Raw genomic sequence first — 16,188 nt, 5'->3', positions numbered from 1 at the left:
TATGACAGTGAATTTTCAGATTTCGCCGACTGTGACAAACACCATTTGAACTTGAAGCGCGCTCGCTCGCACGCCCTCCCCTCAGCCGACAATATGATCGATATATATTCTGATAACGACATTCTTGTCACAATGTTTATCTGTTTATTCATGAACTGGAACAAAAGTAAACCTGATTACACACATTTATTTACAAGTAAAACAATTTACTCGCAATATGAACATGCATGTGTGGAAGGCGGCGGCAGCGGAGTTCGGTGATTACAAAAACTTTTACCGCTCCGAATACGATTCGTTCGTCTCCGAAGAAAAGGCAACAAAATTGTAAATTCGGCTGTTAAACGAATTAGGTTTTATTCCGTTTTATTCCTACTGTTCGTACTTTCTTCTCTGTTGCTTGGAAAACGACGTTCGATAGAAGTTCAAGCAGTTTGAATCGAGCTGTGGTCGATATGTTTGACGAGAGTACAAGATGGCGTGTGTAGAACTCATACACGCAGCTAATGCGACCGAGTTATCACCGCTCATTTGTGATATGCGTGACAAAATATTGTTCTGATAAGAATCAAATGTGGCGCTTCCTTGTTTGAAAATGTTCGATTAGGAGTGGGGCTGGGAAATCGAAACAGAGAGAAAGAGAGAGTGAAAAAAAACATTTATTTGATAAACAAATCACCCGTCTTAATAATGTTGTCTAATTTGCATGAGATTTGTACGCATTCTAATTGCTTTGGGGAGTGTGTATAGCAGTCTGGTTGACGAGAAAAGCGCCACAACATTTCCATAAGCTTTGATTTCTGTGTGGCCAAGGTTCAATGAATGTAACACTTCATTTAACTGCAAAATCTGTGCCAATTTATTATGCAATGTTAAATAAAGTCGATAAATTTGAGCACCGTTTTTATTTCTAGCTCTTTCCATTCCACCACGGAAAGTACTTTATGCCCGCTTAGCATGCTGCGGATGATTGAAGAACGTGTTATCTGTCTGAATGTCAAGCATGTCATGCTGACAATTTACAATTAATTTATAACATAAGTTCTAGCGATTACTCCACCACGCGCGTTCTCGCTTTCGTTCCTTTTGCAAGGCTAAACCCATAAATATCATCCGAAAGCGGTTGCACATATTACGTGTGGGTTAACTGAGAGAAGATTTATTTGAAGAAAAAAAAAAGTTTGCGCGCAGGAACAAAAAATGGAGAAAAGGATACCAGCAATGTGTGTAAATCGTAAGACAATTTATTTATTCATTTTTCTACACGTACGTCCTTTTGCACACAAGCCAACGTGCTACTGTATCTCTGTCTCCCCGACACAATGCCAGAATGCAAAATCGCAACCGATTATCTGCAATCTGCACTAGTCGATTAGTACACGACTGTTTTCTTTCTTGTTTCGACCATCTGGTTCGTTTTTCATTTGATAGAGAGATGGATTGTGGGTGTGTAATGTGAATGTGTGGAGAAAAAAGCGCACTGAACATGACAAACAAACATGCATACGGTTTTTTTTTCTCTTGCTCCAGCTTTTGAGCTTAAAACACTCTTTTTTATTCGCCAACATCATCTTTATCTTGAAAAATGAGAGCAAAAACATAGACACATAGAGAGATACTGTTTTTCTCGCCCGAAACCGGAAAAAAAGTTCCACTGTTATACGCTTTTTTCGATGAAGAATTATTGAGAAACATTGTGATTTTATCCTTGGGCAAATAATACTCAGCACGATGTATTTCGTATGCTTATTTAAGCATTCATACGTTAATATATGTTATCGTTGATGCGACGTCTTACGTGTGTGTCAAGAACGATGACGATGACGACGCGGGCAAAGAGATGATGGAAAGATGAAAAGGAATAAAGTAGACCGAGGGAGGGAGAGAAAACGAAAACAGAGAAAGAACAAGATGTTTAGATGTTTGTCAAATCTGTGCAGAAGAAAGATGAACTACCCCAGATTGTGAGTGCGTTGTACGATGCAGAGTGCACGTACCAGGTTTTTGCTCTTTATGCAGAATGAAAATATATGTATGTATAAATTTAACACCATTGAAGCAACTGCACAATAAATGTAAACGAAACGTATACATCTGTGGATGTCGAGCGTTGTGCTCGGAAAGGGAAATTTACTATTTAAAAAAGAGAATTTGCTATTAAGAAGAGAATACACTCAGAAGTGATTTCATTTCGACGAGCAAAGCTAAGTGAAGCCAGCAACAGAGGGAAAGAATTTTACTTCCTCAATTTGTGCATGCAAGCATTGCATTGCATGGCTTTTTCTTCATTCGTGCATTTAAAGAGAACAATGGCAAAAACTTTGCCGCATGTCATCCACACACACACATGCACATAATTCTTATCAAACTACCAGCGCTTTCTTTTAGCTTTGACTCGTTTTTGTATCGCTATAAACCGTGAAATCTATGCACTTTTCATTGAGAGAATAAAAAAAAACGGTTGAAAATGAAATCTCCACATTATTATCGCTTACAATGGAAAATAATTTAATCCGTTGCAAGAACAACAAAATTGCGGGTTGCCACAACGTCAATGGCTGAACGTTAAAGTTCGACAATACCGAAATCTATTTATATTGTGTGTTACAACATATGATCCGGAATGATGGTTTCTGTTTTCTCTCTCTTTTTTTCGTTGCATTTTATGCCGATAACATAATGGATTAGATTCATGTGAGCATGTTACAAATAAATGGCTTGGTAAACATTCATCGTGACAGAAAAATTACGATCGAAAATAACGATACGAATCTCATGACGGACTGAAACCGAAAGCTTCAAAAACCATCGAACTGCGTGACAATTTACCGCGATAGAATAACAAAATACTTTGTCAAATGAAATCACATACCAAGTGGGCGCGTGTGGGAGAGGGAAAAAGGGAGAACATACACGCAACCACGTTGAAAAGAAGCATGAAAATTGAGTACGAGTGAAAGAAAATGGTGTGTGACAGCCGTCTGGTTCACATAAAATTGGAATAAAATCAAAATAAAATTGCGACGTTGTCATTGCGCGTTACAGTGTTCGATTTCAAAGTCCATCTGCAAAGCAGTAATGACGGTTGAGAATGTGATGAGCACAGATATAAGCTTAATGTAAACCAATCTCTTTTTCCGGTTGTTGGTGCTGTTGTCAAAGCTTTGCAAGCCCATCAGAATCCCTTTTGCACATAAAAACCGTTCGCATTCGTATATTTTCACTAATGACGATTCAAACTGTCTGCTGAAACGAATTGTGATATCGTCGTCGTTGAGCATGTGTGAAAAACGAACACACGAACACACTCTTTTCCAATATCGTTGGTTCATTGGACTTTGAAGAATTGATAAAAAGGGAGCGGACATCGTTTCCTAATGAAAGCGAATTATTTTTCTTTTCCAATGGAAAAAAAAGACATGAAATCCATTGCCATGCTCTATATAGTAAAAACAACGTATGGGCTAGACGTTTATGTTTGTTTTTCTCCATTTCACCTCAAACTAGTAATTTTCATGTATCATGCTGTGTTTTCGGACCCCATTATGGCCAGAGGAAAAAAAAGCCTAAAGTATTTTATGATTTTATATAAATATTTAATTTTGGAATATAAAAAAAAGAGAATCACATGCATTCAAGACATGTAGACGCATTTTGGCACATACAAAAAGTCACTTATCTCATTACTTATGGACGTATATGCTTTCGAAATACGGCACGCCAACCGTAAGCAAGAGACAGAGTTGGCGATAGAGAGAGACACACACACACAGAGAGAGAGAGCGAGAGCGAGAGCGACAGAGAAAAAAGCGTTCTTTGCAATTCTAATGGGAGTTCATTATATAAGTGTTAGACAACTACGTGCGTGGTTCGCCACAAATCATTCTCTCTGGTTCGGTTCAATTGCTTATTTTACCTCTCTCTCTCTCTCTCTCTCTCTCTCCCTCCCTCTCTCTCTCTCTCTCTCTCTCTCTCTCTCTCTCTCTCTCTCTCTCTGTATGTGTGTGTGTTTGATCAAAGGTAGCATTTTGCAGGAGAAACTTGAAAACGAGCAAAAAATGCACCAAAGTGAACGTGCGGCTACCGTTTTTACGATCAACGAAAAATTTCATTTGCATGAATATTTAATTGAATGGCTCATAAGTTATTCACCGCAAAGCAACATCGACTCTGCGTTTTCATCATCAAACCGATGAATATTCATTTATCACTATCTTGAGTTTTGTTGTTGGTGGTGGTGGTGTTGCTTTCTTTGTGTGTGTGGGAACATTTTTTTTTGCTCTAACACTCGACATGTCGATTTTTTTTTCATCTACTTCGGGTGCAATCAATAAATCGAACACTCAGACGAATGACAGTTTACCGAAGAGCGACGAAAAAAAAACATCAAGCAAATAATATTGAATATTCATTTCATTCTTTGTAAAAGTAGAAGAAAAAAATCAATTAATCGTTGTTGAATGACATTGCGATTTTCGAACTTTTCTCTTCAACACAAATTTTCTTCCAAACGATTTTGCAATTGAACAAGAGAGAAGAAAAATAAGAGCTCAAGTGTTTCAAAGCACGTTTGAGTTTCCATTGCGATTGAATTGGTATTTTTTTTCTCGCATCTGGTGTTACAATAACTGTCGCCTCATCTTATGAAATCTAGTAGAAAATCCATATTTCAATCACATAAATTTCAACGAATTGCTGCACGAGCGGAAAAGTGCTCGAATTCCAGAGCCGGTGATAAAGAAGAAGAAAACGAGAAACGGGTCGTTGCTTCTACATCGTTCTGTTGATTGCAGTTTTTCATTTAATTGAAACGAAAATCTATTTTGAAGCAGTTAAAAGCCTTTTAAAAGTAACCAAAATTCATTGTAATGTGATTTATAATAGAATCGCAATTTTCGTTATGGGAGCATTCTTTTCTCGTTGTGCTCAAGCAGAACAGACAAGAAAAAGAGAGCAAAAATTCTTTAACGACATGAAATATATGGTGGAACGCAGCAAATGGGATTTAAAAAGGAATTGAATGGTATTTGAAAAAGAAGTTGAAATGGGATGGTTATTTATTGTGATACTGCTCATTAGACGTTGAAGAAATTACAAGTTCATTCAATTAAAAAAAGGGGGCCGGCTAAATGATGCTTCAGCACGAGAAATAATGCAAATCAAGTGAAAGAGGAAGAGAGAGTTTCTCTAGCATTCGATTCGCTTTGGTCCTTAAATTACCTGCATAAATTGCTTAATGTACTGGTTGCCGTGCTCCTTTAGAAACAGCAACATGGTATCCATCACATCGGAACTAATGTGATTTTTTGCAGTGGCTGTTGAATTCGAAGTGGTGGCGACATCATTCAATTGAAAATCGTTTTGCTCGATAAAGCCATTTGTCTGCGAGGACGATTGTGATTCGTGAGGCAGCAATAGCATCGATAACGACGACGATGAGGAGGAAAGTGGTGGTGGCGGCGGTGGAGGAGGCGACAATGGCATTGCTGCGAAATCATTCCAGGCGTTCGCACAGTTTGATATGCTTAATGTGGATGATGTCAAACACTTGTCCGTCGATTTAAATGCCATACAAACATCGCTTTGGTCATTATTGTTAAATGCGGATGAAATTAATGGCGCCGCAATGCCAACGGAATTTTTTTGTCTTTCGGAGAATAATTGTGAGTCGGATCCAGTGATGACGATTGGTGATTTGGTCGAGGTCGTTGTAATCGTTTGTGTTTCAGAAGGGGCTGCGGCGTCAATACCACCCAAGCTTGGTGACATCGCAATTAATTGCAAAAATGGGTTACGATTTGGTGAATCCATTTCATGTGCAAAGGCAATTGCGGCGGCAAAAGACGACGATGACACCGACACTTGACTCTTTGGCACGAACAATGAACACGACGAATTCCATCGATTGAAGCGAAATAAATTCGAACGCTCATCATCGTCCGATTCTTCGAGGATATCGTACATTTCATATGATTTTGGTATAAAACAATTCTGATTGAATGAGCTCAGTGTTGTGATACTGTGTGTCATTTTATTCGCACTTTCACTTGTGGTGTATGATACTGTGGCGGTTGCACCAATCTTCCCACCATTATCATCATCGTCGTCGTCGTCGTCGTCGTCGTCATCCCCACCGCGGTCGTCGTCGCTGTCGTCGTACTTATCACCATTCGATATGTTTGGTTGATCAATTTTAATTGGAGCGTTATTGTTACTACAGACATTCGAACTATCGCTATTCATAAAATTCACGCAACAACTACTGCTACTATAATTATTATTTGGACCATCGGCTGCCGCTGATTCGATGCTATCATCGAGCGCGTCCGCTCCACCAGCTGCAATAACATTTTCATTAGTATCCTGCTGCTGTTGGTAATTATCTAAATTTGCCGATTTCATCGGCATCATCACACAATTTGCATAAATATTTTCGACAGTCTTTGAATTCGAGTCCGTGGTGTGCGCGAGCAAATCGACGGCAGAAAATTTGCTACTCGTTGCCATCGTTGCTATTTTGAACGGGTTATCACTGGCATTGTTCATTTGATGCAATTCATCCAAATGGTAATCTAAATTATTATTGCACACAATATTCGCCGAAATATCCACATCGTCGTCCATGCTTAACACATCCGTTTCCAGTGCGTTAGTATTTTTTCGTGAGGCAAAAGCACTCATACCATTATCGTTGATTTGCTTGTAATATTTTTGGTGTATTGATGTTGCTTGATGGCCCACTGATGCAAAAATGTTCATGGGTTTCACTGTGGAATCAGCCGAACCGTTTGATGTGGAAAAATGCTTTGCAGCTGATGATATTTGTGGCATTACATTCATTGATATGGCTTTCATTCGATTATTTGACAATGTAACAGCAGCAGCAGCATTGCCACTTTCTCTTGGATTACGTTCCAACGAATACCGTACGTCGATCAACTCATTATCCATTATATTTTGGATGGATGATGGCTGTGATGTTTTTTCATTCGTACCACTTGGTTCATTGTTGATATTTTCATCCATGTCATTTTTTGTAACGATGCTTGTTATGTGGTTGCCACTCGGAATTGGGGAATTTTTGCTGTAGTCAAGCAAATTCAACGAAATTGAAGATGATTGTGCGATGGCTCTTGTCGATGGTGTTGAAGGTGTCGATGTGGCAGCCGGGTCGTCGTCGTCGTCGACGTTGCCGGTTTGTTTGCTCATTTTTACCGTTTCAAACAGAATATTTGCATTCATCTTATTTTTTGCAGCAGCTGCTGCTGGTGAACGTGCTGGCTGCGCCAATGTATTATTATCTGAAACGTTTTGTGGATTCTGCAATTTAGCATCGGTCGACGTCGTCGTCGTCGTTTGTGGCTTGGTTTTTTGTTGCGAATCAATGTGCTGCTTCGTTGCTGATGTGATCATTGTGTTGGCGATTGAATTTCGAGCATGCGATAAAGATGACGACGGCTTTTGATTGCTAGCTGCTGAAACGGTCACTGTTACAACGGGCATTGATGGTTTATGAGCACCGTTCGCTACTAATGCCTTTGGCACCAGAGCTGTTGTTGCTGTGCAATCGTCGTTGCCTATTTTCTTATAAGATGATAGATTGGCGAGTGCTGAAGAAGCGTTCGTCATTGATATGGGCTGGATTAAAACTGGCGTTGATAAAATATCTCGTTGTTGTTTTTTCGGTGCATTTGATGCATCGTTCCGTTTCTTGATGGATGGAATTGTAAACGATTGCTCGGTTACTTCGGTACTAGATGATGCTGCCGCATGGCAGCTGGCCGGAGACAGTGGCTGTGATTGTGATGCGGAACCACTTCCGAAAGTCGATTGCACGAAATTTGTTGAATTTTTTAACAATTTCGTAAAGTTACTCGTATTAAATGATAGCAAGCCTTTGGACGATGACGATGATGATGCAGCAGCAGCATTTGCGTCGTCCGCTGCCTTACCGCCTCCTCGCGTAGATTTCGTTTTTTGGTTGAACATAATTTTAGCATTTTCTCTCTTACCACTTATAAATCATTCGAAAATACCCGAAATTATTTCAAATTACATTGTGTTCGTCGTTGCAATATCGTTGTTGCACATTCCAAGAAGTTCAAGTGCATGGTCGGGATTGCGTTTCTCATTTTTCATGTCTTTTATTTCTATTTTATCAAACACTGTTGCGACTAAATTTATTAGATGCGGAAGTGTTCCATCGTTCTGGCGAAACGAAAGAGCACATCATGAGAATTCGTACACTGGATTACTGCACCACACTATATAGTCCATGAAGAAAATGACCGAGTAATTAGGGTTTAATAAAAATCACTACGTACGACGTAATCCATTATTGTACAATAAATGTAAACAAATACGTAAGTAATAAAATTGAACGGATGCCTTCAGAGTACCATCAGAGTGCGAACCCTCACGCAGACGCTCGTAAAATGGGGGCGTTGATTGAATTATCCAAGTTTGGGGTAACTTGTGTCGTGAGGTTCGCTTTTTTTGCTTTCTTTCTCCCTTTTAATGAAATTATGTTCGCTTAAACTTTTTCCCGCGACGCGAACAAATTTCGGATTTTTTTCTTGAGCAAATTATGGAATAAACTGAAAATATGGAGAGAGAAAAAAGCACGGCAAGCGTGAATTTAGCGCAATTATGATAAGTCGGATCACTGCAATAGGCTACATGGAGCTGGAAAATGTTATCCATTCTCCCAGTTGATGATAAGCCGACAGATGGAAGAAAGATGGGAAAAAAGTGCGCATTTGAACTAATGAAGGTTTTTGTTACGACGAAAATTTATGTTTGCTCAAACGAAATAAATGGAGAGACTTTCCATGTGGCTGCCAGTGTCGTCAGTAAAAGCAGCGAAGGAGAAAAAAGGGACAACGATCAAATTTAGCAAAAATTATGGGTAATTTGATGACTTGTTGTCAACACGTCGGGAACAATGTCGACTTCGGGATGGAAATTTGCAAACGCACTCACATAGACACGCACGCAGACCATCCATGGATTGTCATTGACCCCAGTGGAATTGAAAGATTGATTTTGTTTCGACGGAGGAAATGACACTATTTGACTGCATGCGAAAAGGGAACCATCATTCAAACATCACGACACGAGCAATGCTCGTCCACACCAAATGGCCGATAAAAATAAATGTTCCGAATGCACGTGAAATATATGTGGAAATTGAAAGTTGTTCTCCGTTTTTTTTTCGCCTGGTATCCATCGATTTGAGCAAAATATTTCGTTGCAAATATTCCGCAGGCCGAAAAGGTGTTATTAGTTGAAAACAACCATAGATGTGAAGCAAAGCGTAGAGGGAAATGTATGTATTGTGTATACCAAAGGGAATTTTAAATTAGGTATCGAATTCACAATTTTCGGAAAATGTTTTGCGAAGCATAAACAAGCGCATCATGTGTGTGTGTGTGTGTGTGTGTGTGTGTGTGTGTGTGTGTGTGTGTATGTGTATGTTTTTGGTACTGATGCAAACGCTCGTTCGTCCATTTGCTCTCTCACTTTGTTAATTCAATCAATGTTTTCCCGTTTTTGTTCACATTTATGCACGGCCTTTGTTGTGGAAAAGCACATATCAAAATGTTCACCTACATGTGAAACGGCCAAGCATTCTCTATGTGGCAATTTTAATAATTCCCTGAATCAGTATGATGGTTTTTGACCAAATTCTTCACGTGTGTGGTTTTCTCTCCGTTCAACATAAATTCAAGTTATGGTTTTGCTTCAAACTTGATGGCATAAAACTTTGGTGCACCGTTTCAAATGTGTTTGACGGGTTTTATTTTATTTTCATAGCCGCATTAAAGCATGATTATCCAGGATATGTGTGTGATGGGTTTTTTTTTCAATTTTGCACAACACGTTTGCTTTTTCGCAACACAATCAGGTCAACCAGACTAATCGAATTAGAAACGGGTTCGTGACTCTTCTTCAATTCACGCAATTTTTCATTGAGATTACAATCAACACACAATTCACACTCACACACATTAAACTGGCCACTGTTCACATTAAAGCAAATGTTATTATTATTATGCTGCTGCTACGATGCTGCTGCTGTCGCTGCAAATACGGAATTTATGCACCGAGCACACTCATACACGGTCGTGCTGTAATCAATCGATGAATCGAAATGGGGGCGGTACTGGCATTTAAATCAATTACTTATTGGCCATTTCATCAAAATCATCATATTGATTTCGTATGTTCACAATTTATGTACACACAATTTCGTTCTGAGCTTGCCTATTTCCACTCGCCCAAGCAAATATATTGAAATTTTCATCAGTCAAGAGATTATTAAATTTATTCATAAAATCTATCAAAAATGGATTTCCGTTGGACGTATGTCAGATATGTTCATCTCGTTGTTGTACAGAATTCCGATCTTTGTAATTTGCGAAACTTTTTCCGTTGTTATTCAAAGCCATGCATGTATTCATGGATGCTATTGATGAAGTGGGACTTGGGTCACTTGGTGTTGTTTACGTAATCCAGTTGCTTTCAGTTTGATGTTGATTGACTTGTCATTTAACAAGGTTTTCCGAGTGATCCCGTTGAAAATGCGACATTTTCTTTTAAATGCCAATTTTATTCAAATCGCAGCACTTTTGTTTGGCAACAAACAAAGTTACACCCATTGTTTAAATATGGAACAGTCAGTTTTTTTTTCATTTTATTAATCACCGATCAATTTTGACGATCAACTCTTCTTAACTTCTTTTCCATCGAATTTTACATCCGAAAAACGAAAAAAAAAATCTTAATTAAAATGGACGTATATTTCTTTGATGTTACACGCTTTTTTAAAACACTAAGCCACTAGAACAAAAAAAAAATCGGTTGTCAACATTCAATGGTTCTTCACGTTTGAAACACTTGCATATTCGCGTTACGTGCGATAAAATAGAAAATGGAAAAACAACAAGGGAAATAAAGGCCGCACTCTCGATTGAATCCCTTCGACATTCACTTGAAGACTGACAAATACAATGCATTTCAGCCGGAAAGTATGCTATCTTCACTTTCCCTATTCTCAGCTTTTTCGTTCGGCACGCTCTCTCACTCGCTCGCTCTCTTTGTGTTGCGCGCGACTGCGTACAAACGCAACGCATATCCAAGACCATGCCGAAGCTTTCTCTCTGGCGCTTTTACCACATTCTTCGGCTTCGACAGTTTTTTTTTTCTCTCTACTGCTCGTTATTCGTTCAAATCAACTGCGAACGGCGAGGATAACAGCAAAAAAATAAAAGAGAGAAGAGAAACATACAAACGACCGACACACACCAACCGTAATAGTATTATTGTGTTTGTGTGCCGAACCCTGAAATGCATTCTAACAGGCTTTTCTGATGATAAGCAAACAAATAAAATGGATTCGCGTCTTTTCTTCGCTTTGCTCGCTCGTTTTTTTTTGTTCTTGCTTCACATTGCCACGCATATAAGACGGTTGTTTGGATCGTATTTTATTTAGTTTTATTTGATTCTTTATTTGCGAAGCAGCTTTTCGTATGCTCAACGTTTTAAAAGAAGCTATGCTATTTATCTTTCTCGTTCCAAATTGAGGAATTATATTGTGAAAATGGGAAAGACAAACTGTAGCCCAAGTTAATATCAATAATTCTTTTTCTATTTTAAGATTTTTGCTGGCAATATGTGTATGTGTGTGTGTGCGTTGTACATTTTCAAAGGGACGATGGTGCTATTTTTGCCAAAAGCAACGATATTCTCAGAAACGAATAACAGTTCAAAGGATAAAGGCCACATGGAAATATGAGTAAGAAATTTTCGTTGGAATAAAAGAGGAAATTTTTCCAATTATTCATTATTTGCGAGAAATCGAGATGTACGGCATGGCCAAATCAACTTTAGATAGCGGTAAACCGCACCGGATAGTTTCAAGTCAGACAAAGTAAAATCAATTTACCACCAGAGAGATTGAAAGCTGAGAGAACTCATTTCATGAAGAGAAGAGAGAAAGAGAAAGAAAAATTGGCCGTATTTGCACACCGTAGAGAAGTGAGCTCAACATGCGAAAGACAAATTTCCTCGTTCAAATGTCAACAGCTTCTTGTGAAAATTATTTCTTCTTTCTTATTCTTGCTCCTTTGTCTGTCCTTTCTGCCGACCGGGCACACCGTGTGCTCTCATCATTTCTCTGCTTTTTTTTCTAACAAAATCATCTTCTCCTTCGTCCGCATAGACAATTTCACGTTTTGCCGCTTTTGTTTCAATGGCTGTAAAATTCATTTTTATAGATCGTATGCAACGATTCGGTTGAACTATATATGTGTGTGTGTTTGTGCCTGTGTACATATCATTTTCCGCTGTGTGTCAGCCAGACAAAATGCTCGAATGAGCTTCAAACAAATGGTGCTAACGCTGTTAGGTATGCTTGAGTTGAATATGCCGTGATAAAACAACAACATGAAATAGAAAAAAAAGTGACTCGAAGAGCTCACAAACATATGAAAAAAAGGGCGACACGATAGATTGTTCTCCATTGTCTAAATGTGGCAAGAGATTTTTCTATTAGTACTTCAGTGGCAAAGGTGAATCGTCTCTTCGGGCTACTAAACAATTTCTTTTTCTCTCTCTCGCCATCTCCATCTTGTTCTCATTCTGTACCTCTCTATTATCGTTAACACAATATTCGGATGAATGGTGAAGATGCAACACCATGCAGAAAATTCCAAGTGGCTGTAAGCTCTTGTTAAACTTTCGCAATGTTTTCTTTATTTTTTTCGGTATGTCTTTTATGTGACAAAAATAATCAACTTGATTCATAAGACCTTGTTTTTTTTTCTACTTTGTAGGTTGTTTTTCTCCTTTTTCATACTGTCGTCGAGTGAAATGAGCGACGATAGAGGAGCAAAACAAAAAGAAGCTGCACACAATTCAAATATAAAAAGATTACCGTCAATTCCCTGTTGGTATGCCAGCAGTGCTGGTGTTGGCCCAGCACCGAAACACACCACATATGCATGCATTACCACAATCGAATTGATTATGAAGTTTATGAATTTTTGCGTAAATTCAAATTGCAAAGTGTGAGATCGAGTCTGAAAATCCATATCAATTTAATTAAAAAGTTATAATTGGGCTTGCATATAAATTACGTTGGATTCCATACACACACTCCGCATACCATCGACGGATGAATTGAGTGAGAGGTGTCAGTGTGCGAAACAAGTCTCATTATAAAAACATTTCACTTTAATCCTCCTTATTAAATATTACAGTCGGTCTCCCACACCAAGATAATTGAGTCAAAATGAAAAAAAAAACCCGAAGCGAACCGAACCGTAGACAGTCCCGAATTTGTGAGCATCGCGAGCTCATTCATCTATTTTGAGGGGTCATTCGAGTGAATGTTGTAATTGATTTGGTTATATACATTGGTTGAAAATCTCAACATTGAAAACTCATTCGAGCTGTAAGCCGATTTCATTTTGGCACACTAGCCAACTAACGAACTGAGATATGTGCAAAATTGAGCTGCATTGTTCATTTGCAATCGTGCATGTGAAAATGCAAATTAACATTATGTGCCAAGAACTGATCGTCGTGAGTTGAATGGTTTCAGTGTAGCTTTCAAACTATCCCATACACATACACGCAGTGTGTTCAAATTGAAAGTGGCCAAATTTGTAACCACAATATTGCAAATATACCCGTCGACATACAGTAGCTCAAAACCGGATTGTGCTTTTCGAGTAAATTCCTTCAAATGACTTCAATCGGCCTTGAGGTTCCAAAATATCCATCATATGCGGCCGACCACTGTGCTGTGCAGCAGCACGCTACGCTCACAAAGACAAATACACATATGAAGTCGTAAATGAAATTCCACTCAAAGTGTAGCACTCGTTTTCAAATTCATCAAATCTGCAAAGCGCACGTGATTGCAGGCACTTGTTGGGATATATGGCCATTAATCTTTATTAAATTGATCAAAATTTATACCACGGCTCTTGGATTTTAAATGGTTTGTACGTTTTTTTCTCTCTTCTGCCGCTTCTTTTTTCGAATGAAAGAAACGCTTACTCAAGACACACATACACACCGCATACAAAGTAAACACAGTTTTGCATGTGTACATTCGATCGTTAAGCGACGAGAAGAAATTTGTTTGTCCGCTCGCTGTTTGCATATGTGAAACAGAAACAGGTTTCGGTCACTGTGTGTTTTTTTTTTAGCATATACACGTATTTCTTAATCGATGAATTCGCATAGTGTTCACACAATTCACATATTTGTGCGCGCGCTGCACACGAAACGAAATAGCGAGAGCAACAAACGTAGAGCAAAACAAAATCAACAAAGATTGAAAAATAGTGAGCGAGAGCAGTCGAGAGCGATAGACAGGCATGTGGTTATTTCGGTTTTAGCTGTGTATGGTGGTTTTTATTTTACGAGCCAGACCGTGCGCGATGCGATGATCGTGCATTTTTTATGCGCTTTTTACTTACTTTTCTGTAGTTGCAAGAAGAATGTCAATAATTTCATTTATTAGCATGCCATAGAACATTTTCTCTCTGTTTCTGTATGTGTGCGCGGACTTCTTTTGCAAATGATTCAACGTGCCGTGGTACGGCGGTGAATTCTGTTGATTTGGAAGAATTATACGATTCACATTTCCTTTTCCGGGCATGTTTCAGCAATTTCGACTCATTAGTTTGGCGAATGGTTTTTTTGTTGTTGTTACATTTCAACTTTTTGTATTTCTCGTTTATTTTTTGCTTCGAAATTTAGATCAAAGGCTTCTGTCGAATCGTAAAATCAAACAACAAAAATTTCGTAACCACAAAACTATTTTGCCCATTCAATGGATGAATATTCAAATCGACGGTTGTGCAGAGCTGACATAGGCACCTACGAGGTGTCGGCACTTACTACCTTGGGTGCGCACCTAGTACTATTCGAAAAATAAATTTTGAGTATTTTTGAGATTGATGTAATTTTTTAAAAATAAATCTATGATATTTAGATGATAAAAAAAATCAAATTTCAAAACATCCAAAAATATTGTGAAAAAAAGTATTTTGAAATTGTACTGGGTGCGCACCCAAGTAAGTTGTGAGAGCGACTAAAAAATGTAGTGATTTGCATTCATTGCAACCATAGCTATGTATTCAATTTTGCAAAACATTCAACAACAACCATTTCAATTTACTTTTCATTTTAAATTTCAAATGAGTTAGATGGGATTGAAACGGTTTTATTTTCACACAGCAAACGTTAGCAAAACATGAAACTTTGACTCGTATGTCATTGGGTGGCATTTAATTTGTACCGAGTTTTATTGATGTTAAAATAAAGTAATATTCATAAATCTCTGAAGTCCGTATTTCGCAATGTCGCATAGATTCACTTGTTCTTAACACATTGTAAACTACACACACTGCTGATTTGGCTAAAAATCCATTGGAACTTAAGGAGAAAAATAGCTGGTTTTGTGCTGTGCTGTGACCCAATGACGCAATATCCCCCATTGAGATGAAGTCGAAACAACTTTGGCTTCGATTCGATTGGATTGCTGTTGTTGTGTGTGTGCATCGTAAAAAGTCGTGGCACAATATCAACATTGAATTTAATTTGAAGCAGAGAAATCCAGAGCACACTTTCATCATTCATGATTAAAAATGTTATCAGTATGGTTTTTTTTCCTTCGAAAGTGAGCGTGGCATCATCTTTGTGTGAAAATTAGCAAGCTTAAGATAGAACAATAAAACGGTGGATATATATAGAGAGAGAAATGTTTTATGGCCGGTTCTTAAACGGGAGCAAGGAGCGGGCGTGTGGAGAGAGAGAAAGAGCGTGAGAAGGAGGAGGGAGGTGGGAGGTTGGCAGAAGTGCAATGCAAACAGAGCTCTCTCTGTATGCCATGTGCTACTTGGAATTATAGGTCAGAGATGGAGCAGAGAGTACTTCCGACGATAATAATTATTCAATGTTTGCCGTTTGCCATCCACTTGGAAAATTTAATTTAATGTCAACTTCGCATCGTAAGTACACGGTACCATTTTCGGCATTTTACCACCAAATATATATGGAACAAGACATGCAACGAAGAAGTGAAGTTGAGGACTTTTCTGATTCTTGTTGATACAAAATGAATTATGAATGCATATCAAATGAGCATCTATGAACGGAACGACGACGACTACG

General features: G+C 38.5%; 1 protein-coding gene across 20 annotated transcripts in view; it reads right to left on the bottom strand.

Moving 5' to 3' along the window:
* Positions 1 to 16,188, bottom strand: part of LOC129565388 (liprin-alpha-1) — a 74,943-nt gene that overhangs the window by 45,466 nt on the left and 13,289 nt on the right. For 3 of the 20 annotated variants that reach the window (XM_055440228.1, XM_055440229.1, XM_055440243.1), the window contains exon 1: positions 5,218 to 6,438. The exons of 10 other annotated variants lie outside the window; for them this stretch is intronic. In XM_055440228.1, the coding sequence (XP_055296203.1) occupies positions 5,218 to 6,408 (1,191 nt within the window). In that variant the 5' untranslated portion in view covers positions 6,409 to 6,438. Of the gene's footprint in view, positions 1 to 5,217; positions 8,699 to 16,188 lie in introns of those variants that run through there. 7 more of the 20 variants (XM_055440223.1, XM_055440224.1, XM_055440225.1 and 4 more) reach the window with 6 other exon arrangements.

The sequence above is a fragment of the Sitodiplosis mosellana genome, unplaced genomic scaffold, assembly GCF_009176505.1.
Source record: "Sitodiplosis mosellana isolate CC-2019 unplaced genomic scaffold, AAFC_SMos_1.0 Smas_scaffold_2, whole genome shotgun sequence".
NCBI lineage: Eukaryota > Metazoa > Arthropoda > Insecta > Diptera > Cecidomyiidae > Sitodiplosis > Sitodiplosis mosellana.
Note: the sequence above shows the minus strand (reverse complement) of the source record. Positions and strands in the feature narration are given on the sequence as shown.